The sequence below is a fragment of the Argopecten irradians genome, chromosome 1, assembly GCF_041381155.1.
Source record: "Argopecten irradians isolate NY chromosome 1, Ai_NY, whole genome shotgun sequence".
NCBI lineage: Eukaryota > Metazoa > Mollusca > Bivalvia > Pectinida > Pectinidae > Argopecten > Argopecten irradians.
In genome coordinates, this window is record NC_091134.1 from 47,671,432 (window position 1) to 47,696,359 (window position 24,928).

General features: G+C 36.4%; 1 protein-coding gene and 1 pseudogene across 1 annotated transcript in view; both read right to left on the reverse strand.

Moving 5' to 3' along the window:
• The window catches only part of LOC138330530 (transient receptor potential cation channel subfamily M member 5-like), an 89,091-nt gene that overhangs the window by 63,252 nt on the left and 911 nt on the right, over positions 1-24,928 (reverse strand). Inside the window, exons 3-5 of the mRNA XM_069278100.1 lie at positions 24,410-24,459; positions 22,325-22,389; positions 1,862-1,999 (exon numbers count right to left, since the gene is read on the reverse strand). Of these exons, the coding sequence (XP_069134201.1) occupies positions 1,862-1,999; positions 22,325-22,352 (166 nt within the window). The 5' untranslated portion in view covers positions 22,353-22,389; positions 24,410-24,459. The remainder of the gene's footprint in view (positions 1-1,861; positions 2,000-22,324; positions 22,390-24,409; positions 24,460-24,928) is intronic.
• LOC138330539 (uncharacterized) lies at positions 17,512-19,589 on the reverse strand (annotated as a pseudogene).

Here is a 24,928-nt window from a genome sequence, read left to right on the forward strand (position 1 = left end):
GTATACTAGTATGATATAACATTGCTACACATGTTCATTTATCTCTGTTTGTATGTCGATTTAAATAACATACGGTATTATAAAAGTATTGTTTTTCTAAACGGTATATACCTATTCCTTGGTATTAAAATGTTTGGAAACATACCAAGAAAACTAGAAATTGTCACTGGACGGGTTTTTTTACCAACAAAGAATTTCGGTCAAAGTCATTCATATTAACAAACTTGGTAGCCCTTTTTATTTGGTATAGGTTCAATTTCAGATATCTAGGAATTTTTCTTAATATAAATGGAATCAAAACAGAGAACTTTGATATTCTCACATCACAATATGTTGATGATACCTTTCTCACATTAGATGGGTCTGAGAAATCACTTAGTGAGACTCTAACAGAACTAACTTCTTTTCAAAAAAATATCTGGTCTAAACATGAATGTAGACAAAACTGAAATAATTTGGATTGGTAGCATGAAATACAATAACGAAAGGATGCTTCCGGAATTCAATTTTAATCGGGGAAAAACTAAATTTACGCTAATTGGTATTGACTTTGATATAAATCTGGATAATATACCAAAGCTAAATTTTGACAAAAAAATTGTTAAACTGAAAAATCTGATGGAAAAAAAAGCGCCTGGAAAAAAAGGAAACTGACTCCTATTGGTAAAGTCCATATAATAAAATCACTAATGATTTCTCAATTTAACCACTTATTCATATCTCTTCCCGACCCAAGTGAAAAGGTTATAAAAGAAATAAATACAATTTTATTTGAATTTTTATGGGATAGTAAAACAGACAAAGTTAAAAGAGTCAATATCGTTCAAGAATATTTTAATGGTGGCTTGAAAATGGTTAATTTAAATGTTTTTATTAATTCCCTTAAATTAGGTTGGATCAGGAGATTATACACCTGCGAAGGGAAATTGAAATCTATTTTAAAAGAACACATTGATTTTGATTTACTATTAAATGTTGATGGTGAATATATTTTAAAATATATTAACCTTTGTACAAATGATTTTTGGAAAGATACCTGGTATAAATTGAACTGTTCCAAAGAAGTTAAAGATTTACAAAATAAATCCATTTTAACAGAAAGTATCTGTCATAACAAAAATATAACTGTTGATGGTAAACCCGTTTTCTACAGAGCTTGGTATAGATTAGGAGTTCACACAATTGCTGATCTTCTGAAAGATCAAATTAACATAAATTTTTACTCTTTTGAAGAATTTTTTACAAAAATATGATAATTTACACATCAACTTCCTTCAATTTCAAGGACTGATATCTGCTCTTCGTAAACGTCTGCCTAACCCTCAGCCGCAAAACCTATTACCACTTATACGTCCAAATGTTCCCCTAAATATACAGATTTTCTTTCAAATATGAAAAATTCACAATTTCTATATACAAATGTACTATTCTTAATAAGTCAGAAACAGAACCTACAGGTAAGCTGAAATGGCAAAAAGAATTTTTATTAGATGAAGAACAGTGGAAGCATATTTATAACATTCCTTTTAAAGTAACAAAAAACACTAAACTTTAATGGCTTCAGTTTCGTATTTCTCATTGTATTCTGACCACAAATTCAAAATTATTTAAGCATAGTATAGTAGCTAGCCCTATGTACGGTGGCTGGGAGCGGACATGAAATAAATAAAATTATTGCAAGAGAACGAAATATTATTGCGTGGGAACGAAATATTATTGCGTTCGAACGAAATACTATTGCGTGGGAATGAAATATTATTGCGTGGGAACGAAATATTATTGCGTGGGAACTAAATACTATTGCGTGGGAACGAAATATTATTATATTATCATCAAATATTATATTATTAACTTTACTTACCTTTAAAATATAAAAGAGTGTCTAAAAGTGCTTCTTGGAAGTTCGCACGTGGCCAGGGCTTAGGGACGAGCATCGGGGAGTTCCCTACCACAAAGGCGGCCAGAGATGGATGTGGTGCAAGAGGTTTTTCCTTCGTGTCTACAAACAATTTACTATAGATATAAGTCAAACGTCGCACAAGATTATAGCTTAATGAGCCATTTATGGTCATCAATATTCACTTATCTATTCTTCTCTTATATTATTTCATATTATTCAGCTCATCATGCTACAACACAAGAACCATCAGAGTAGCCATACCCAGGGGGTCGAATGTCTTGGTATGCGAAATGTTTCGAGTATGAGCCATGATTGGGAAATCACTCACGTCTCTTCTGTGCTTCATGCAACCCTCTTATTGATATTGCGTTTTCGTGACAAAATGATTGCTGTTTCTAAAAATACAAGAGATGATTACTGTTCTCATCTAATTAAAAATATATTGAAGAAAACCACGCGAATTTCATACACAAAAAGAACAGCTTTATTTTGCTACATGTGAAATTGTAGTTTGTTGGAACAAACGTATGATAGATAAAAAGCTGTAACATAACCTATTAATCAATGTCTTCCATGTGTCCATTGTGAGAAATCGCTGAATTTACAGTACCGATCATTTTATTTCGCTGTACGCAATCAGTGGTATGCGTAGTCGAGAACACCACCGGTTTTGGTATGATGTGGCCTAACTTTACATGTGATGAAGATATGTATTTGGAAGTGGTATAACTGCTGATATGTGATGTAGTTATTTTAGAGTGGTAGATTGTTTTTGTGTGAAGCATTCTCTGATGGAATCAACATCAAATTTAGCTGACACTTTTTTGTCATGCATACCGAAAAATCTACATTTGTATGATGAAAGGTAAAATTACTCGAAACGCTGAAAAAACATATAAATAAGCTCATTTTATAATGTAGTACCATGAATTATGATTTTCCGTTCACGTTGCTCCGTGATCACCGAAATTAAATTAAATATTTCAATTAAAAAACCTTTTAAAATATGTCATAATTTGCTTCGCATTCTAAATTACACCTTCGCATACTAAGACACGTTCGACCCCCCTGCATACCGGTAAAACCATTACTAGAAGATAATACGTTAAAGTTATATGTGCCGTATTTTTCATACTCACGAATCAAGATGAACTTTTAATATGTTATTCAGCACCAAAAATTACCAACTTTTTGAAAATTTCAGTGCTTTCAATGCATAGGTTTTAATTTTACACGTACAAATAAGAGCTGAAAATGATTTTTAGCAGTACTGCCAAAAATCATTTATTTACATCAATAGTGAAGTGAAATGAGTACATACGGTGAGACCATGAAGCCAAATTGTGGTCAACAATTTCATTACACATTTTTACAATGTTTTTAGTAATTATAAAGTGACTTCTGCAGGTATGTTTTCATTTAAACATATTTAAGGCATAAAAACAACAATTTTACAGTACAAAATTTCTGTGTTATTACTAACGTTTATGAGTCATCTGAAGCCATTTTATGATTTTTACAGCTTTATTCATCAAACCTTATGGTTTTTAATAAATTAATGATGAAAAAATAGCATGTCAAAATTATCGCCCAGTTACGGCACATATAACTTTAATAGTAGTCACAAACGAATGGTTTGACGTCAACAACGATGAGTTAATGAAACGTCTAAAAATTGCAAACTCTTCAAAAATAAGTTATGTCATAACTGTCAAGAACTGACATAGTAAAATGAAGGTGAATATTTGAGATAAAGTGTACATTTCAATAGGATGAAAATACAGAATCAAGTGCGAAATTCAATGGTATAAAATACAGGATAAAGTGTGTCAATAAATAAAATACAAGAAAATGCACATACAATGTACATTGGAAGATGCTCACAATTTCTTCGAATAATGATTAAGGTATTGTGTACCTTTAAGGAATCATCAATAGAAAATTCTGATATATTGTACGACTATTGCCATAAAAGAAGAACCAAGAAAATCCATTTGAACAAACTTGGTAATCGTTCTTTCATTCATGCTACATGCCTAATATGAGTATCTAGACCCCTTAGTTATTGACAGAAAGTCTTTAAATTGTCGAATGAAGGTTAAAGTCATTTAAACAAACGTAGTAGTCTTTCATTCCAAACTGCACTGTTTACAAACTATACATCATATACTCTCGCCTATATGCAGTGTGTATATTAATGCTTGCCACACTATTAAATATCCAATATCTAATATATACATGCACACACAAACAATAACAACTTCATATGGGGCTTATATATTGTACATGCTAGTACATAAAGGAGCGCAGTAAACGTAGAAGAAGATGGAATGAAGGAGGAAATAACATGAATGAAAGGTTTATGCACGACGAACGGCGGCGGACGAAGCACGATGGCTATGGGTCATCCTGACCTTTTATGTCAGATGACCTAATATAATAAAAACAAGGATAAAGCTGTACACTCAATAGGTTATCGAGTAATGTGAAACAAAATTAGAAGATATAACCTCATCGTCGGCCTGAAGTTTACTCCTTTTTTATTTATGTATATTTATCTGAGAGGAGTAAGTCTCTAATGTTGTAGTTATCCCATATAGACCCATAATAGGAAACCTTACTAATGTTATAACAATTTAAATTGAAATGCAAATCGATACACCTAGAATAGCAAGGTCAATAGAAAATTCAGTATCACTAGTTGTTCCGATGGCATACACCGTAAATATAGCGTCAGGATTACCGGTGATTCCAGGCATCCACATCAGAGATGGCGCAATGCTCATTTTGGTAAATATATCCTGGTTACAGGTTCCAAATCCTGATACTATCATAGCGAAATTTCGTACGTTTATTGCTCTTACATAATTGTTTGTAATTTGCCAAACAATGGTTACAAAGCACCAGGGACACTCGATGTCATCCATCAGTCCACAATCCTCGCAGTCATCGCCCCGAAACCAGTGTTATAGATGTGGTAAGTGGGTATTACATTGTTTTCAAGAGCACGTCAATATCAACTGTCAAGCAAAATCAGCCCAATGCTTCAAATGTGGCAAATTCGGACATTTTGCACGGGCCTGTTTTTCAAAGCGTCCAATTTCGGACCAATCCAATCCAAAACCTAAATCGAAAAGTACGTTTCATAAAAGCAGGGACGCAAAACGAATGACAGAATTTATCTCGCGGAAATCAATCGCATGTTCATTTCCATTTTCGGAACTTTCAGACTCAGAATTCACAAAAATAAACAAAAGAAATCCAAATCAAGTACAAATTGTAACAGCAATCAAAATCAAGCATGGCACGAATGAAAACGGGCTGGAAATGAAAGAACTCAACACCACTTATTCCAAGCTTGAAGCAGAAAATGAACGTTTGCAATCAGAAATAGGTGAAAGCTTATACAAATAGACTCAAAGCAAGCTTTGCAAACACGTTCAATATGTATCAGAATGAAAATAAGCGTTTGAAACTTGAAAAGGAATTTTTCGAAACAAGAAGCAATGAGAAATCTGAAAAAATAGCTCGTCTCGAAGAAGAAATCACAAAGAAAATAGTTGCTGATATTAAAAGCAAAATTCAAATTTCTGAAAGAGAAAATTGTTTTGTAAATTTTCAAACTCCCCGACAAAATTACCAACAGTATGCGCCTCCTAACTATAACCAACCATTTCGGCCAAACGATTTCGGCTACTATTAAAACCCTTTTAGTTGTTTTGCGAAACCCGTGCTTAGACTATAATTCTTCTATATATTAAGAAGTTATTAAATGACAGTCTCTTGAGAACAACAATATCCACTTTTATTACATATGTGTTTATTTGAAGGACAATTATTGAATGAACATTATTCATTTTCACAAACCTAACTTGTTTGACAATTTCATTTAGACTCTGGGACAGAGTCTAACGGAGCGCGGAGGAAGTTATCATAGCGAAATTTCGTACGTTTAGTGTTCTTACATAATTGTTTGTAATTTACCTGTGAATGTTTTGATAGTTAATTGTTCTGATCTTCAGATCTACCAAATGTCCTTATCTTTGTGGAATTACCGCCAATTAATATGACGCTCAATTCTTCACTTATCAATCAAAGTGTTTATACTGTCGATGTCTCTACCTGAGGCGATGGTGTCATAGTCATTTTATATCAAAGCGCACACTCTATTGTCAAATCTTTTAATTGTTATGTTATTAACCTTACATCCGGAGTTACCTGCCAAACTGGACAGTAGTCACTTCATAAAAACGCCTTTTGGATATTTGGACGCCAGTTGGATCCCAACGGTCAAGCGGACAAGACGGTCCACTAGATCGGACTTTTATTACATATTTTCAAAGGTTGGATTTCCAAATAGAGACAAGTGTGAAACAGTGAACTTATTGATGGATTGCCATCTACGGACATACTATACAGTGTCTACATTGGATTACCAATATCAGTGAACTTTAAATTTACCTTCTAAGCAATGTTGATATCTTATCTTGCATATATTTGATATCAAATAACTAAGCAACTTAAATATATAGATATTAGATTAAACATTCTTGTATTCTGTCCCTGTAGTGTAAAAGTGGAAAGAATCTTAGTCCAGTTTCCACAGCATTCACGTACGCAACACATTGAACACATTAGAGATTGTCCTTCAGTGATTTAAGCTGTAAAACATGTATAGTCTTACAAACAAATGGGCATTGGTTCCCAAACACAAACATGATACTTATTGATAAGATTACCACGATTGCCATCAAGCAAAGACACAAATAATGCTACAACCTTGACAGCAACGAGGCCGACTTCAATCATAACACTAAACCACCAAAAGCCGCCACCAGGATGGATAATCACACAACTAACGCTAATGTACTCTCAGCCGACCCCCCACTTAACGATGGCCTATCAAACTAAGATCAGCCATCAGATAGTCCAGATATCTGATGGCTCAACACAAACAGTACCAGATCCATAAAACGCCACGATTCAAAAGAAACGCGTAAACAACGGAGACAAAACGTGCGATCCTCATATCACCAAAAAAAAAATCAAACCCAAGAACAACAAAGTCATTATATATTTATCTGAGAGGAGTAACTGTCTAATGTCGTAGTCATCGCATTAGTATTGTGAACAGAAGACCCATAATAGGAAGCCTTACTCATGTTCTAACAATTTAAATTGCAAGGTCAATAGAACATTCAGTATTACTAGTTGTACCGATGGTGGTGATTCCAGGTATCCACAACAGATATGGAGCAATGTTCATTTTGGTAAATATATCCTGCGCTTACAGGTTCCAAAGCCTGATAATCCTTCCATGGATTTCATACCAAATAACTAAACAACTTGAATATGTGATATTTGATTGTTGTACTCAGTCCGAGCTGGTAATAGGGCATTTTATGCATCTACATACTTACAAGTAACAACATAACAACCATATTGAATGAATAAGGCCACCCTCACAGAGGGTGACAGGGTATTTATTAAATCAACAGCATATGATAATCAATAAAATACATGACAAAATTTATGTGAAATACACATAAAACAATATTTGCTTCAAGAATTAAATAAACCAAAAAGCCAATGTGGGGTTTACAAAGTAAAAGCTGCCGTTTAGCCCGTATGTGAGATATACAAAATAAAAACCTTTATAGGGTGGGAAAGGGCGGGGATTCAAAATTAAAGTTTAAAAACCAAATTCAACACAGGTTAAAAATGTTGAGGAGGAAAATTTCTTATACCTAATATTCTCTAATACCTACAGGTGTAATATTGACTCGTCTGTGCAATACACTCATGTCGTCTGAGGCTGTGTTACATGACTACCCATGCAATACAGCCTGGTGATGTCACGACGTCAACGGAATTACTATTTTTCTCAGTAACGATTTAACATTTTGTTTTCGGAAACTGTGTTGGTTTTACTATAATCAACGGTTTTTGCGTTGAAAATATCACGCAATTTTCATGTATGGAGAATTGACTTGCAATCACCATTTTCTTTGGACTTTTTTTCAAATTGGCGGGATATCATAGTTGTTAAATTGCAATAAAACGTCGAAATAAGAGAGAAAAATACCCTTTCATATGTGGATATGAAGGATAGGGATACTCTACCCTCGAGATTACAAAATGTTGTAAAACCATCGACAAGCCTTGGGTTTTACAACATCATGTGCCCCTTGGGTAGAACATCCCTATCCTTCATATTCACAAATGCAAGAGTCAAACCAATCGCTCTTAAGTCGACCAAGGATTTAGACTATGTCCCAACAGCGTGGATCAGCATTGTCAAACATGATAGTTAACAATCATTGTATACTCCTGCATAGCGAAGAGCAGAAAGAGAATGTGACGACTGATGTTCCGTTTTCAGTGTAATGATACCGGATCGTGGGGTGCGTTGTGTGCTGTTTGGCGGGATGCTTCAACTGGTAAGGTACTATAAAATGAGACACATCCTGCACTAAGAAATACGTGATAATGCAACCCAGAACACACATATATTTCACACAAGCAACACATCGAACCAATCTCGATCTCACAGTTAAAAGGACACCCAGTGTAATCACCCACGTTAGGACAACAATATGGTCTGTTCGAGGAGCTGACCCCAGGGCACCCTAATTAAAGCAGCCTCTATAGGCATGCGTATAAATATACTTGTGACTTTGCAACAAATATCTACATACATCTTTAATGTATTTTATTTGGATGGGGAATTTGAATATTTGTAGCATTAAAAAGTGTGATTAACCAACACTTGGCTTTAAATTTGACATAAAGCCACACAGTAATTTTGTTTTCCTCACTAATGTCGGATAGACGTGTACATATACCATTAAACCTCCTATTTACCATTGAAAACATGCCTTTGTGTACATTGTGTGTATAAAAAGTGTATAATTGCTATATCTCAGGGTTCACTCAGTTGTAAAACAAGTATAGTCTTGCAAACATTGGTTCCCATTCACGCGTTTGTCAAAACACAAACATGATACTTCATTGTTTTATTATTCATCAGGTGATACGATTGCAGGTCTTTTGTTATTGGGTTCGTATTGTTAGACTTATGTTATCTCGTCTCGATTAACCGCCAATAAAGGCATTATTTTCCGTTGCTACAAAGACCTGGCTAGAGTAAATAACATAGCAACAACGTCCTGATTACAAACGTTTAAACTACGAAGTCATAGCTGTAATGTTCTGACTGCAATAACTAAACATCATGCGATCAAACTGTTACTCCTGACTGCAAACGTAATAGTAACAAAGTCTATTTCATAACAGACGTCATAGCAATGTAAACATGGCTATAACAAAGTTCAGTGAAAGAAAGACTTTGATTGATGAAAAACTTATCACATTATCGTTCATATATTGTTATAACACTTCCTTTTCTACTCCGTTCTATTTCATTTCAACAAATTTTATTTCGGATAACGAAAAAGGATTAAACAACAGGCATTGCCTATATTAGTTTTCTCCTAGTAACAATGAGAAAATACATATGATTCAACAAAATTCTAATTTTGAACATATTTCATTAACATATACTGTAGCAATTGTATTGATGAATACTGTTGGGATAAGGACAATATTTAAGATATCATCTCCAATATACTTATGTGCGAAATTTATTGTTTTTCAAAATATATATAATCATAATTTAGAGATTAGAATATAATATAAATGACTGGATCCATCCACACATAGGTTACAGGCCTAAATGTCCATAATGGCTTATTTGCCAGTGGTCATCCACCTTTGGATCCAGTCAAGGATATTATATTCAAGTTTTAGTAATAAAATAACTGTACTATCATTGAAGATGGAATATATCATTAATATCAATAGATTTGAATGAGATGAAGTTAATTTAGATTAAAGAAATTTTGAATAATACATAATCTTGGTATTGTCCTTACTTATTTCATAAACAAACCTTACTTATTACATAAACAAACAGTTATGTATTCTTTCATATGTGATAATTTGAATATATCATTATAATATGTTAAACAATATAAATTAGATGCCATACATTACATGCCAATCAGAATAGAGGGAGAGGGGGGAGAAGGGGGAGTAGAGTAGGTGACCATATTTAAAATAAAGTGTGCTATCTATTAATGCTATTTTTAGTAAGGAAAAATATAAAAAGCAGATCGCAGATCAATATTGGGATGATATCAGGATCTATACAGGTAAAAATCGATTGGTAGCTCTAATGAACTCAATGACACTATCAAATATGTTTAAATTGGTTAATTTATTACAAGTTTCACAGCCAGACAAAAGCATATTTAAGTTATAATGATTATGATTTTGATTTAGACCGAGTAATTTCTCTCTTAGTATTCTTCGGGGTTCATCATATTTACTACAAGATAAGAAGAAGTGTTCTACTGTTTCATGGCCATTACCACACGTACATGCTGGAGATTCAGTAAGATGATCTCTGTGTAAGTCAAAGTTAAGATTGCTCATATTGTTTCTTAACTGACAAAGGAGTATATTGTTTTTCCTGGTGCCAGCATTAAAATAATTATAATTAACATTTTCTAATCTGATATCACTTAAATACATTTTTAAAAGTTTTTTAAACTGATAGATTGATGTAACACTGGTGAGGTCATACCTTGCTGCAAGTTCATTATAATCTTTCAATGTGGCTAGAATGAAACTTTTTGCATAGATATTGGTTCTGCATAGTGGAATAGTTAACATTCTATCATTACGTAGTAGATTCGGATTGGCATTATTAAAGTATGGCTTAATTAGTTCATTAAGATAATTTGGTGTTGTTCCAAAGAGAATTTTATAAAAAAAGTATTAGTCTATGTTTTTTCCGTCTTGCAGCAAGGGTGTCCCTACCAAGTTCACAGTAAAGTTTATAGTGAGAGGTTCCCTTACGCAGTCCTGTGATAATGCGGGCAGCTTCAATTTGTATCGATTCTAGTAAATTTGCTTCTTCTTGGGTACAGTTATCGAAAATAATATCACCATACTCTAAAATAGGTCGAATATAAGAGGTATACAAAGTGACTAGTGTTTTACGACTCATTTATATTTTACTGATTTTAGTAGATTAAGACGTTTACATGCTTTATCATAAATATAATCAATGTGATGATGCCATTTACCATCTGCAGAGAAAAATATACCGAGGTGTTTATGTGAAGTTACATTTCATACAATTTCATTTTGGAATAAGATATCGGGATAAATTGTGTTCCTTTTATGACTAAAAGTCAATGACTCAGTTTTATTTGGATTACTCCGTTCTATGATGTTATTACATTCAAAAATTTTAATTAACCTTGGTCAAACAAAACAAAAATATTACATACATATATATATATATATATAAACGGGATTAGGCAATGTATGAAAGTGAATATTGTGACGGTCATAACTGAGTTCAGCAACTGATTTTCTGTGCTATTTGTCACAGCTATGGGATGATTCGTTAGGAAATAATAAACATAGAGATGCTAGATATCTATCAATCATTAAGTTTAAGACCCTATATAAACTAGTGATTTCTGTGTGCCTATATATCACTTCTGAGGTGTACTTGAACATAACTTAGTTGATAAAAAGTGCACCAATTCAGTCAAAATCTCCAAAAATATATACTTTTGAAAATATGATATCGTTTTACGAATTTGCCGGGAGGACAACATTATATCATCCCTAGCACAGGCCTTTTGAATCTTTTAGATGTATCTCACAGGTTCTTTGTCAAAGTATTATAAAATGCACCTGGGGTTAATTGGTTCGTGGGCAAAATTCAATGGTATCTGTAAGAGGTCCTTTAACAAATACTACGAAATTAGATACGGTCAACCACGTACAACGCTACCTAATAAACCTGCAGGAGACATCGCCACAGCGCCAATATCGTTACAATACTTATATCATGCGTTGACATGAGTCCTCACTATTCTTGGTATTGCCTCTGTTTATCAGTTATTCTCAGAAAATCTTTCACGCATATCTAGGGTTGTAATCGGAGTAGACATGTTTTAATCAAACTTAAAACAGTATTGTCAGTTGTTTTTTCAGTGGAGCGAGACATGCACTATATAACTGTACAGAACCCGGATCAAATAGAGCAGTAGAAGCCTCGAAGATGACCCTTGCCGATATTTAAAACATTCCAATCGACCTAGGAGTCATTGCAATGGTAACGTAATATTATCTTATAGCTGTATACAACAGTTCAGAATAGCTATTAGTTATAAAAAAAATGACAAACGGTTTCCCATACATGCTTTCGTCAAAACACAAACATTTTTTTTCAATTTCAATTTCAAAATATTTAATTGACAAAAGATGTTATGCGTCAAAAGGATTACACATCAGGCATAGCCTATCTTAGTCTTCTCCTGATAATGGTGGTACAAACAAACAATTATATAAAACATATATACATGGTGAAGTTTATGAAAACAAGGGGAAGAAACTCCTTGATGAGGAACGATATAATATTTTACCATATTTATTGTAACTCTAAAAATTAACAGTAATTTTTCACTTTAATATAATAACTGAAAATTATGAAATGATTCAGAATATACTTGATACTTGATTTTACTTTACTATTTAACTCATATGTCGGCGACAAGAATAATTTTGTAATTAGGTTGGATTTGTTAAAATCATTGTTTCGATTTAAGCAATATCGACACTGTTTAGTAACAGACATTAAACCTACCGTGTTATAGCATCATCAAAAGTCTTAAAAATAAAATAATAAATTCCTGACTACACCATTATTCATCGTAACAAAGTCCTCATTACACCCTATGTCATGGTAACAAAGTCCTGACTACACCATATGTCATCGTAACAAAGTCCTGATTACACCCTATGTCATCGTAACAAAGTCCTGACTACACCATTATACATCGTAACAAAGTCCTGATTACACCCTATTTCATCGTAACAAAGTCCTGACTACACCATTATTCATCGTAACAAAGTCCTCATTACACCCTATGTCATGGTAACAAAGTCCTGACTACACCATTATACATCGTAACAAAGTCCTGATTACACCCTATGTCATCGTAACAAAGTCCTGATTACACCCTATGTCATCGTAACAAAGTCCTGACTACACCATTATACATCGTAACAAAGTCCTCATTACACCCTATGTCATCGTAACAAAGTCCTGACTACACCATATGTCATCGTAACAAAGTCCTGATTACACCCTATGTCATCGTAACATAGTCCTGACTACACCATTATACATCGTAACAAAGTCCTGATTACACCCTATGTCATCGTAACAAAGTCCTGACTACACCATTATACATCGTAACAAAGTCCTGATTACACCCTATGTCATCGTAACAAAGTCCTGACTACACCATTATTCATCGTAACAAAGTCCTCATTACACCCTATGTCATGGTAACAAAGTCCTGACTACACCATATGTCATCGTAACAAAGTCCTGACTACACCATTATACATCGTAACAAAGTCCTGATTACACCCTATGTCATCGTAACAAAGTCCTGACTACACCATTATACATCGTAACAAAGTCCTGATTACACCCTATGTCATCGTAACAAAGTCCTGACTACACCATTATACATCGTAACAAAGTCCTGATTACACCCTATGTCATCGTAACAAAGTCCTGACTACACCATTATACATCGTAACAAAGTCCTGGTTACACCCTATGTCATCGTAACAAAGTCCTGACTACACCATATATCATCGTAACAGAGTCCTGACTACACCATGTCATTGTACCAAAGTCCTGTCTACACCATGTCATCGTAACAGAGTCCTGACTACACCATGTCATTGTAACAAAGTCCTGTCTACACCATGTCATTGTACCAAAGTCCTGACTACACCCTATTTCATCGTAACAGAGTCCTGACTACACCATGTCATTGTACCAAAGTCCTGACTACACCTTATGTCATCGTAACAGAGTCCTGACTACACCATATGGCATTGTACCAAAGTCCTGACTACACCATATGTCATTGTACCAAAGTCCTGACTACACCATATGTCATTGTACCAAAGTCCTGACTACACATATGTCATTGTACCAAAGTCCTGACTACACCATATGTCATCGTAACAGAGTCCTGACTACATCCTATGTCATTGTACCAAAGTCCTGACTACACATATGTCATTGTACCAAAGTCCTGACTACACATATGTCATTGTACCAAAGTACTGACTACACCATATGTCATCGTAACAGAGTCCTGTCTACACCATATGTTATCGTAACAGTGTCCTGACTACACCCTATGTCATCGTAACAGAGTACTGACTACACCATATGTCATCGTAACAGAGTACTGACTACACCATATGTCATTGTAACAAAGTCCTGAATACACCATATGTCATCGTAACAGTGTCCTAACTGCACCCTTTGTCATCGTAACAGAGTACTGACTACACCATATGTCATCGTAACAAAGTCCTGACTACACCCTATGGCATCGTAACAAAGTCCTGACTTCACCATATGTCATCGTAACAGTGTCCTGACTACACCCTATGGTATCGTAACAAAGTCCTGACTACACCATATGTCATCGTAACAAAGTCCTGACTACACCATATGTCATCGTAACAGAGTACTGACTACACCATATGTCATCGTAACAGAGTCCTGACTACACCATATGGCATCGTAACAAAGTCCTGACTACACCATGTCATTGTACCAAAGTCCTGTCTACACCGTACGTCATCGTGACAAATTCTTGATTACACTATATATCATCATAACAAAGTCCTGACTACAGCTAACATTTCAGCAACAAAGTACTGACTACGGCTAGCATCATAGCAACAAAGTACTGACTACGGCTAGCATTATAGCAACAAAGTCATAACTACAGCTAGCATTATAGCAACAAAGTCATAACTACAGCTAGCATTATAGCAACAAAGTCATGACTACAGCTGGCGTCATAGCAAAATGGTCATTACTACAGAACGAGGCATACAAACAAGTTCAAGACTACAGAAAAAGTCATAGCAACAAGTTCGTGACTACAGTAGTCATACCAACAAGTTTATGACTACAGTACGAGTCATAGAATCAACGTCCTGACTACAGTAAGCGTCTTAGCAACAAACTCCTGACTACAGCTAGCTTCATATCAACAAGTTCATGACTATAGTAGACGTCATAACAACAATGTCATAGCTACTATAAACGTCATAAAAACGACAAGCATGTCGTAGCATTAAAATCATGACTACTGTGAGGATAATAGCAGTCAGGACTATACGTCATAGCAACAAAATTATGACTACAGTAAACGTCATAGTTAAAACGTCATGACTTCCGTTAGCATCTTAAGAACAAGGTCATGACTGCAGTAAACATCATAGCAACAGTCCCGAGAACAGATAACGACATGGCAACAATGTCCTGATATCAGTTAGGATCATAGCAACAACGCAGTGACTACAACTAGCATCATATCAACAAGTCATGACTACATTTAGCATAATTGCAACATGTTGGTGACTACATTAAACGTTATAGCAGCAACGTCATGTAACAGAAAACGGCATAACAACAAAGTCATGAACGTCAAGACAACAAGTCCTCACTAAGGCAAGCATCATAGCAACAAAGTCTTGTATCAAAGTAAGCGTACAATATATAGCATAGCAAAATTTCATAGCAACGACGTCATGACTACCGAGAATGTCATTGAAGCAACGGCATGACGAAAAACGTCATGACTAAAATGTACATTATAGCAACAACATCATGACTACCGTAAGCATCATAGAAACAAAGCCATGACTAAATTAAACATCAAGCGATACAGTACTGCCTTCAGTAAGAGTTATAGAAAGGACTATAGTAAAAGTCATAGCAACAAGGTCATTGACTACAGCTAATATCATAGCAGCTACGTCATGACTACATTGTCAGTTATAACAACAAGGCCCTGACTACAGCTACCATCATAGCACCTACGCCATGACTACAGTACGAGCTATAGCACCAAGGTCCTGACTACAGTTAGCATCATAGCAGCTACGCCATGACTACAATACGAGCTATAGCAACAAGGCCATGACTACAGCTAGTATCATAACAACTACGCCATGACTACAGTACGAGTTATAGCAACAAGGCCCTGACTACACCTAATAGCATAGCAGCTACGTCATGATTACAGTTCGAGTCATAGCAACAAGGCCCTGACTACAGCTAATATCATAGCAGCTACGTCATGACTACAGCACGAGTTATAGCAACAAGGCCCTGACAACAGCTAGCATAATAGCTGCTACGTCATGACTACAGTACGAGTTATAGCAACAAGGCCCTGACTACAGTTAGCATCATAGCAGCTACGTCATGATTACAGTTCGAGTCATAGCAACAAGGCCCTGACTACAGCTAGCTTCATAGCAGCTACGTCATGACTACAGTACGAGATATAGCAACAAGGCCCTGACTACAGCTAATATCATAGCAGCTACGTCATAACTACAGTACAAGTCATAGCAACAAGGTCCTGACTACAGCTAGCATAATATCAGCTACGCCATGACTAGAGTACGAGTTATAGCAACAAGGCCCTGACTACAGCTAGCATCATAGCAGCTACGTCATGACTACAAAAAAGTCAAAGCAACAGGGCCCTGACTACAGCTAGCATCATAGCAGCTACGTCAAGACTACAGTACGAGCTATAGCAACAAGGCCCTGACTAAAGCTAGCATCATAGCAGCTACGTCAAGACTACAGTACAAGTCAAAGCAACAAGGCCCGGAATACAGCTAGCATCATAGCAGCTACGTCATGACTATAGTACGAGTCATAGCAACAAGGCCATGACTACAGCTAGCATAATAGCAGCTACGTCATGAATGACTACAGCACGAGTCATAGCAACAAGGCCCTGAATACACCTAGCATCATAGCAGCTACGTCATGACTACAGTACGAGTTATAGCAACAAGGCCCTCACTACAGCTAGCATCATAACAGCTACGTCATGACTACAGTACGAGTTATAGCAACAAGGTCCTGACTACAGCTAGCATAATATCAGCTACGCCACGACTACAGTACACTTATAGCAACAAGGGCCTGACTACAGCTAGCATCATAGCAGCTAAGTCATGACTACAGTACGAGTCATAGCAACAAGATCCTGACTACAGCTAGCATAATAGCAGCTACGCCATGACTACAGTACAATTATAGCAACAAGGCCCTGACTACAGCTAGCATCATAACAGTTACGCCATGACCACAGTATACAGTTGTTGACTGGGGTTGAGGGCAACAGATGATTTGTTGGACCCGAAGACAAACTGTTGCCCGAGGCCGAAGGCCGAGGGCAACAGTTTGTGTGAGGGTCCAACAAATCATCTGTTGCCCGAAAACCCAGTCGATAACTGTTTTGTTATACCCCAATGACTCAAAACATTTTTAAAGAGTAATTAATTTATTATTTTAAACCACTTTAACAAATATATCAAATAACAATACAACATAATACCACATCACGAAACAATGAATTTTGTGTTGTTTTTTCCTATTACATGTAGATGCATCTTCTTAAAATGAATAAACCAGTCTGAGTTTATTCAATTTAAATTATTGTGAGTGTTAATGTTCATCCTGTCCATGGAATACATAGTCTTTGCCAAGCTGAATCTTTATTGTAACAATTAATGAAAAATACGTGTATAGCATACATGTAACATTATAAGATACCGTTATATATTTCAAAGTTATTAATTAACACTTACAGTATCATCACAAGATTGTGAACAAATTCACATTCAACTATTATAAATGTTGATGTTGCATCCATGGAACGAAAAAATTGATTTTGTATGACTTTGCTGTGGAATATTTTCTATACTTCCAAGCACATCCGGATTTTCAAGCAAAGCAGCTAGTTCCTTGTCATCTATATCCAGCACATCACAACATTTAGTTTCGTGAGGTGTATGTGAGTTGGGTATAACTACATTTACTGGAGCAATCTCCTTGATTGGTGGTTGCACAGAGCTTGAAGGTTGTGGAACAACTTTCCTTGCTAAAGCATATGACATTTCTCGTTTCTTCGTGTTACTTAATTTTGATGAATAGTGCTTCAAACTTGTTTCTGACTTGTGTTTTGATATGCCGATGATGTGTCGAGATTCATATCCACATTCATCCAACATAGATATACATGTTGCCCTAATACAGTGGTTGGAATATGTAGTTCCGAGCCCAGCCTCACTACTTATGGACTGCATCATGTACCCTAGTTTATTTTTACCAAGTACCATGTTGTCGTACCAAACATGACTTTCGTCCTTAATTGACTGACGGGGTCGCTGCCAAAGCGCATCGCATAGTGGATTCAGTTTTACTGAATACTTCTCAGAACTTGCAACAGGACAATTTGGGTCTCCTGAAAAAAAAATAATGTAAACATTAACTACCGAATAACCTAGACCTTGTTGTTTAAATGTATCTTTTGGATAATCGTGGGGCGAGTGGGTTGAGACAAATTACAGTAGTAAAAGGTGACACGTGGAAATTTAGATTGCCCGTTGTAGAGCTTATCTCGGCACTTATGGGCATTCGTGATTGGAATAAAAAATACATTACATACCTGGTTGCTCATACATTCTGCCCCCATCTTTATCATCATCAGCAGTATCTCCCCTGTGGTTCTTTGTTAGCCTCGACACACTACATGTAACATAACGTCTGCCGTCAGCGTCAGACTGCACTGTGTAATCATTTCTGGTCATGTTACGTAAATTTTCTCTACCTCTGTTACAAAAGTATAACATCAACTCGAAGAATACTTTCTGTTGTAGAGTTTTGGGTGTTTCTGTGCTGAACACTCCGCTGTCATACAGAACTTTCATATCTGCTTCACTTATGATTTCTTTGTGTTTCACTTCGCCGGCTCCATCTTTCTTGATTTTTACCATACTGGCATGAAATCGTCATTGGCGGTCTTAAATCCGACGTCGTTGATTATGTTGATGCCATGGGACTTCTCAAAGGACTTTTGCAGCCCATATCTTATAGATATCATGGATTTTTTAGCTTACATACTGCCGTCTTTTTTTCTTGCGGCGCAGTAGAACTTCCGTAGGATTTCACACAATTCGTCCACTGTAACATTGGTAAGGGACGATCCAACTGTACATCCAACCACTTCACAGTATTCATGAAGAAGATTTTCAGCAGTTCTGATAACGTTTTTAGTGTTTTTGCTATCACGGTCGTTCAGAATCTTCTGAATTTCATCCTCTGTTGCTTCCGCAAATCGAGTGCTGCCTTCCGCCATTATGTTTGTTTACCAAACGATAAGAGGATTGACGTCGCATTGACATACCATTGACGTCACGAATTGTAGGTGTAACGTCACTCCGGTCCAACAGCACATTTTAACAGTCGATTTTAACAGTTCTTTGGACCGCTCGTCGGAACAGTTAATTTATTGGCATTTTTGTCAATAGAGTTTATATAGGAACTATTTTATAGGGGTATAACAATACGAGTTATACCAACAAAGTCCTGACTACAGTTAGCATCATAGCAGCTACGTCATGACTACAATACGAGCTGTAGCAACAAGGCCCTGGCTACAGCTAGCATCATAGCAGCTACGTCATGACTACAGTACGAGTCATAGCAGCAAAGTCCTGACTACAGCTAGCAAAATAGCAGCTACGCCATGACTACAGTACGAGTTATAGCAACAAGGCCCTGACTACACCTGATAGCATAGTAGCTACGTCATGACTACATTGTCAGTTATAACAACAAGGCCCTGACTACAGCTACCATCATAGCACCTACGCCATTATTACAGTACGAGCTATAGCACCAAGGTCCTGACTACAGTTAGCATCATAGTAGCTTCGCCATGACTACAGTACGAGCTATAGCAACAAGGCCCTGACTACAGCTAGTATCATAACAGCTACGCCATGACTACAGTACGAGTTATAGCAACAAGGCCCTGACTACACCTAATAGCATAGCAGCTACTTCATGATTACAGTACGAGTTATAGCAACAAGGCCCTTTCTACAGCTAATATCATAGCAGCTACGTCATGACTTCAGCACGAGTTATAGCAACAAGGCCCTGACAACAGCTAGCATAATAGCAGATACGCCATAACTAGAGTACGAGTTATAGCAACAAGGCCCTGACTAAAGCTAGCATCATAGCAGCTACGTCAAGACTACAGTACAAGTCAAAGCAACAAGGCCCTGAATACAGCTAGCATCATAGCAGCTACGTCATGACTATAGTACGAGTCATAGCAACAAGGTCCTGACTACAGCTAGCATCATAACAGCTACGTCATGACTACAGTAGGAGTCATAGCAACAAGGCCTTGACTACAGCTGGCATCATAGCAGCTACGCCATGACTACACTACGAGTTATAGCAACAAGGCCCTGACTACAGCTAGCATCATAGCAGCTACGTCATGACTACAATACGAGTTATAGCAACAAGGCCCTGACCACAGCTAGCATCATAAACAAAGTCATGACTATATTAAAGATCAAAGCAACAGAGTACTGCCTTCAGTAAGTGTTATAGAAACAACGTCAGGACTATAGTAAAATCTATAGCAAAAAGGTCCTGACTACAGCTAATATCATAGCAGCTACGTCATGACTACAGTACGAGTTATAGCAACAAGGCCCTGACTACAACTAGCATCATAACAGCTACGTCATGACTACAGTACGAGTTATAGCAACAAGGACCTGACTACAGCTAGCATCATAGCAGCTAAGTCATGACTACAGTACGAGTCATAGCAACAAGGTCCTGACTACAGCTAGCATAATAGCAGTTACGCCATCACTACAGTACGAGTTATAGCAAGAAGGCCCTGACTACAGCTAGCATCATAGCAGCAACGTCATGACTACAGTACGAGTTATAGCAACAAAGTCCTGACTACAGTTAGCATCATAGCAGCTACGTCATGACTACAGTACGAGTTATAGCAACAAAGTCCTGACTACAGTTAGCATCATAGCAGCTACGTCATGACTACAGTACGAGCTGTAGCAACAAGGCCCTGGCTACAGCTAGCATCATAGCAGCTACGTCATGACTACAGTACGAGTCATAGCAGCAAAGTCCTGACTACATATAGCAAAATAGCAGCTACGCCATGACTACAGTACAATTATAGCAACAAGGCCCTGACTACAGCCAGAATCATAGCAGCTACGTCATGACTAACATGACTAAAGTACGAGTTATAGCAACAAGGCCCTGACTACAGCTAGCATCATAGCAGCTACGTCATGACTACAGTACGAGTTATAGCAACAAGGTCCTGACTACAGTTCGCATCATAGCAGCTACGCCATGACTACAGTACGAGCTATAGCAACAAGGCCCTGACTACAGTTAGCATCATAGCAACTACGTCATGACTACAGTACCTGTCATAGCAACATGGCCCAGACTACAGCTAGAATCATAGCAGCTACGTCAAGACTACAGTACGAGTTATAGCAACAATGCCCTTACTACAGCTAGCATCATAACAGGTACGTCAAGACTACAGTACGAGTTATAGCAACAAGGCCCTTACTACAGCTAGCATCATAACAGCTACTTCAAGACTACAGTACGAGTTATAGCAAGAAGGCACTGAATACATCTAGCATCATAGCAGCTACGTCATGACTACAATACGAGTTATAGCAACAAGGCCCTGACTACAGCTAGCATCATACCAGCTACGTCATGACTACGGTAGGAGTCATAGCAACTAGGTCCTGACTACAGCTAGCATCATACCAGCTACGTCATGTCTACGGTAGGAGTCATAGCAACTAGGTCCTGACTACAGCTAGCATCATAGCAGCTACGTCATGACTATAGTACGAGTCATAACAACAAGGCCATTACTACAGTAAGAGTTATAGAAACAACATCATGACTACAATAAGAGTTATGGCAACATAGTCACGACTACAGTAAGGGTCAGAGCAAAAACGTAACGACTATAGTAAACGACGTCGTAGCAAGTTCTGACTACAGTAAATGCCATAAAATTACAGTCATTTCAGTTACCATCATAGCAACCCCTAGCTTGATAAAACCACATCCACCTACACCAAGCTTCTGAGGAATAAAGTCATGTCTTAACATCACGTTAGGTAATACAGTCATCCTAATTTACAGACGATCTTGTTATAGACAAGCAGTCTTAACTCAATTATTATAAAAGCACAAATCGGGTATTAACATCTCTAACATAAATATGCATTTCACGTATCTGGTTTACAATCAAGCATCGGTTCCAGATACAATTTAGTGTAAATTTGGCATATAACTTAGACAAAGCTAATTAAAGATAAACTTACCATTTTGTTGATTTCTTTGCGTCATCATTTTAGATTGTTGTAAGCATTCCCAGCAACTCTTTGCCCTATAAACAAAAAACTTACAATCTAATTTCCAACTCTGGCTCAAACTCAAAATTAATTATTTCTTTACAAATATTTTTCAAATAATTTTGTTCTTTTTTTGAGAGATGATCAATATACTAAATGATTAATAAAGCATTCGTTAAAGTCCCAATATCCGTATCTGTCATTATTTTCATGATTTAGAATAATGTTGAAAAAAAATCTTGTTGTAATTCCTACAGAAACGTGAATAAATCGAAGTCAAGATGAGCGATAATGATTCGGAACTTTTGATAAAAATCAAATAAATATTGAACATCACTGCCGAGAACGTCATGTGACTACCGTAACTACGTAACGTCTGTCTGAACTCTTCCGAGAACGGGTTATGAACTTTCCGACTTCCGTTCGGCAATAATCGTAACTTCTAAGGCGACCAGTTTAAAGTGAAGACATGTTTACAAGTATCTACTGCTCTACCAAAGTTCATAAGAAATCATGGAAATATTCTTTGGTATTATTTAATTTCAACTACATCACTAAATACTATATCGGGGTCGAATCTAACTGTAACTTTTTGTTGATAGTTACGTAAAGTGTGACTTTAAACAAACAAAATCTATGTATCGTATTGATATACGCGTTTGGAAAAAACCTATTGAATCTGTTTACAATATTCAGAATATCACTGACACACAGGTTGTAGTTAAAGCAGTGGTATTTATGACAAAGGTAGTAGGGTATTGTTATTTGATGATTCGTTTTTAAATAACACATCAGATTGGCACACATAGTGTATAATAAAGGACATGTTTGGAATGCTACGTGACGTGAACATACGGCTTTGGCTGTTGTTAAATCCCATTTTAATTGTATCTAATTATAAATTCTGATGAAAAAAAACATCAGGAATAAAATTTTTATAATTCGCTGAATGTTATCCTACCTGGATGCACGACAGGGTTCGATTTCTCCGAGGTCTCCAATATATATATATATATTATTGTATTTACAAATTAATAGTTTCGTCATTATCTTGGAGTTGGTGTAATTATTCAGATTGGAAACCATCCTGTAGCACGTGGAGTCAGGGCATTTATTGACAATATCAACCCTCACTTGTTCTGTGTTTTGGAAGAATCCGTGGTGTGTCTGATTGTAGGAGTCTTGATATTTTATAGTGCTTTCTTACTGAAAAGTGTCGCAAATGATACACCCTCTACCCGGACACATAATACTGGTAACGGGCAAACCAGTCGTCCCATTCCCTTTATCATGCCGTACGTTAAGCAAGAACAGAAACTACCACTGTTATAGACTATACTGTGTCTCGGCTAGGGGACTGAACCTGGAATCGTTCTAAAAGTGAGGTGATTATTATTTGTATAAAGGAGAACTTAGAAAGAAAGTCAGTTAAGGGAAGAGAAATGATCAGATCACAAGAATAAGATAACAAATTTAGTTGCCTTTTACGATCATGCACTAGAGTCAGCAAGTATATACGCTCTTCTTGTGTAACTACTTAAAGTAAAACCAACCAACCAACGAAAGAACTGTGTAACAGTGGCCATAGCGACATAGTCTTGTGAAAGGCAAGCTTTACAGCAAAAAATAAAGTGAATGTCAGTTAATTTGATCTGTCGCTATTTTATAGTAGCATTGTTTAATGGATAATCAATAAATAAAGTCTTTAAGGGCAGTGCATCATTAATCAAATACTGACACAGTTCATTTACATGGAGTTACGTATTTGGAAATAGTATCTTCCTCCACTCTCCTTCTAGCTCTTGAATTGCGTATCGTTTGTGCTCCTCACATGTCTCATACTATTATTAACTATGACTTTGTACAAAGACGAGGATTAAGGTTGTATATAGATGTAATTCATTTCTGTTGCTATTTAGGACTTTTTATTACCTTTATTACATGTGTATATTCATATCGATTCCCCTTTCAAAACAATAATGATATATAGTGAATATCAAAATTATTTGAAATACCTTTCGCGAAATTTTAATAAAGTAAGAAGAATTAACTCACCTCTCAGTTTATATTATTATGATTTTCTTCCATGTCTCATTCACTTGATCCTATAAACAAATTTTAAAACGTCATCTCAATGTCCTGATATCAGTTAGCGTCATAGCAACAACGCAGTGACTACAGCTAGCATCATATCAACAAGTCATGACTACAGCTAGCATAATTGCAACAAGTTCATGACTACAGTAAACGTCATACCAGCAACGTCATGTTACAGAAAACGGCCTCACAACAAAGTCATGACTAACATGACTAACATAAACGACATGACAACAAGTCCTCACTAAAGCAAACATTATAGCAACAAGACATGTATCAAAATAAGCGTACAATATATGTCATAGCAACAACGTCACAACGTCACGACTACACAGAATTTCATAGCAACGACGTCATAACTACGGAAAATAAGAGTTATAGCAACATAGTCACGACTACAGTAAGAGTCTGAGCAAAAACGTAATGACTACAATAGACGACGTCGCAGCAAAGAAGGTCTGACTACAGTAAATGTCT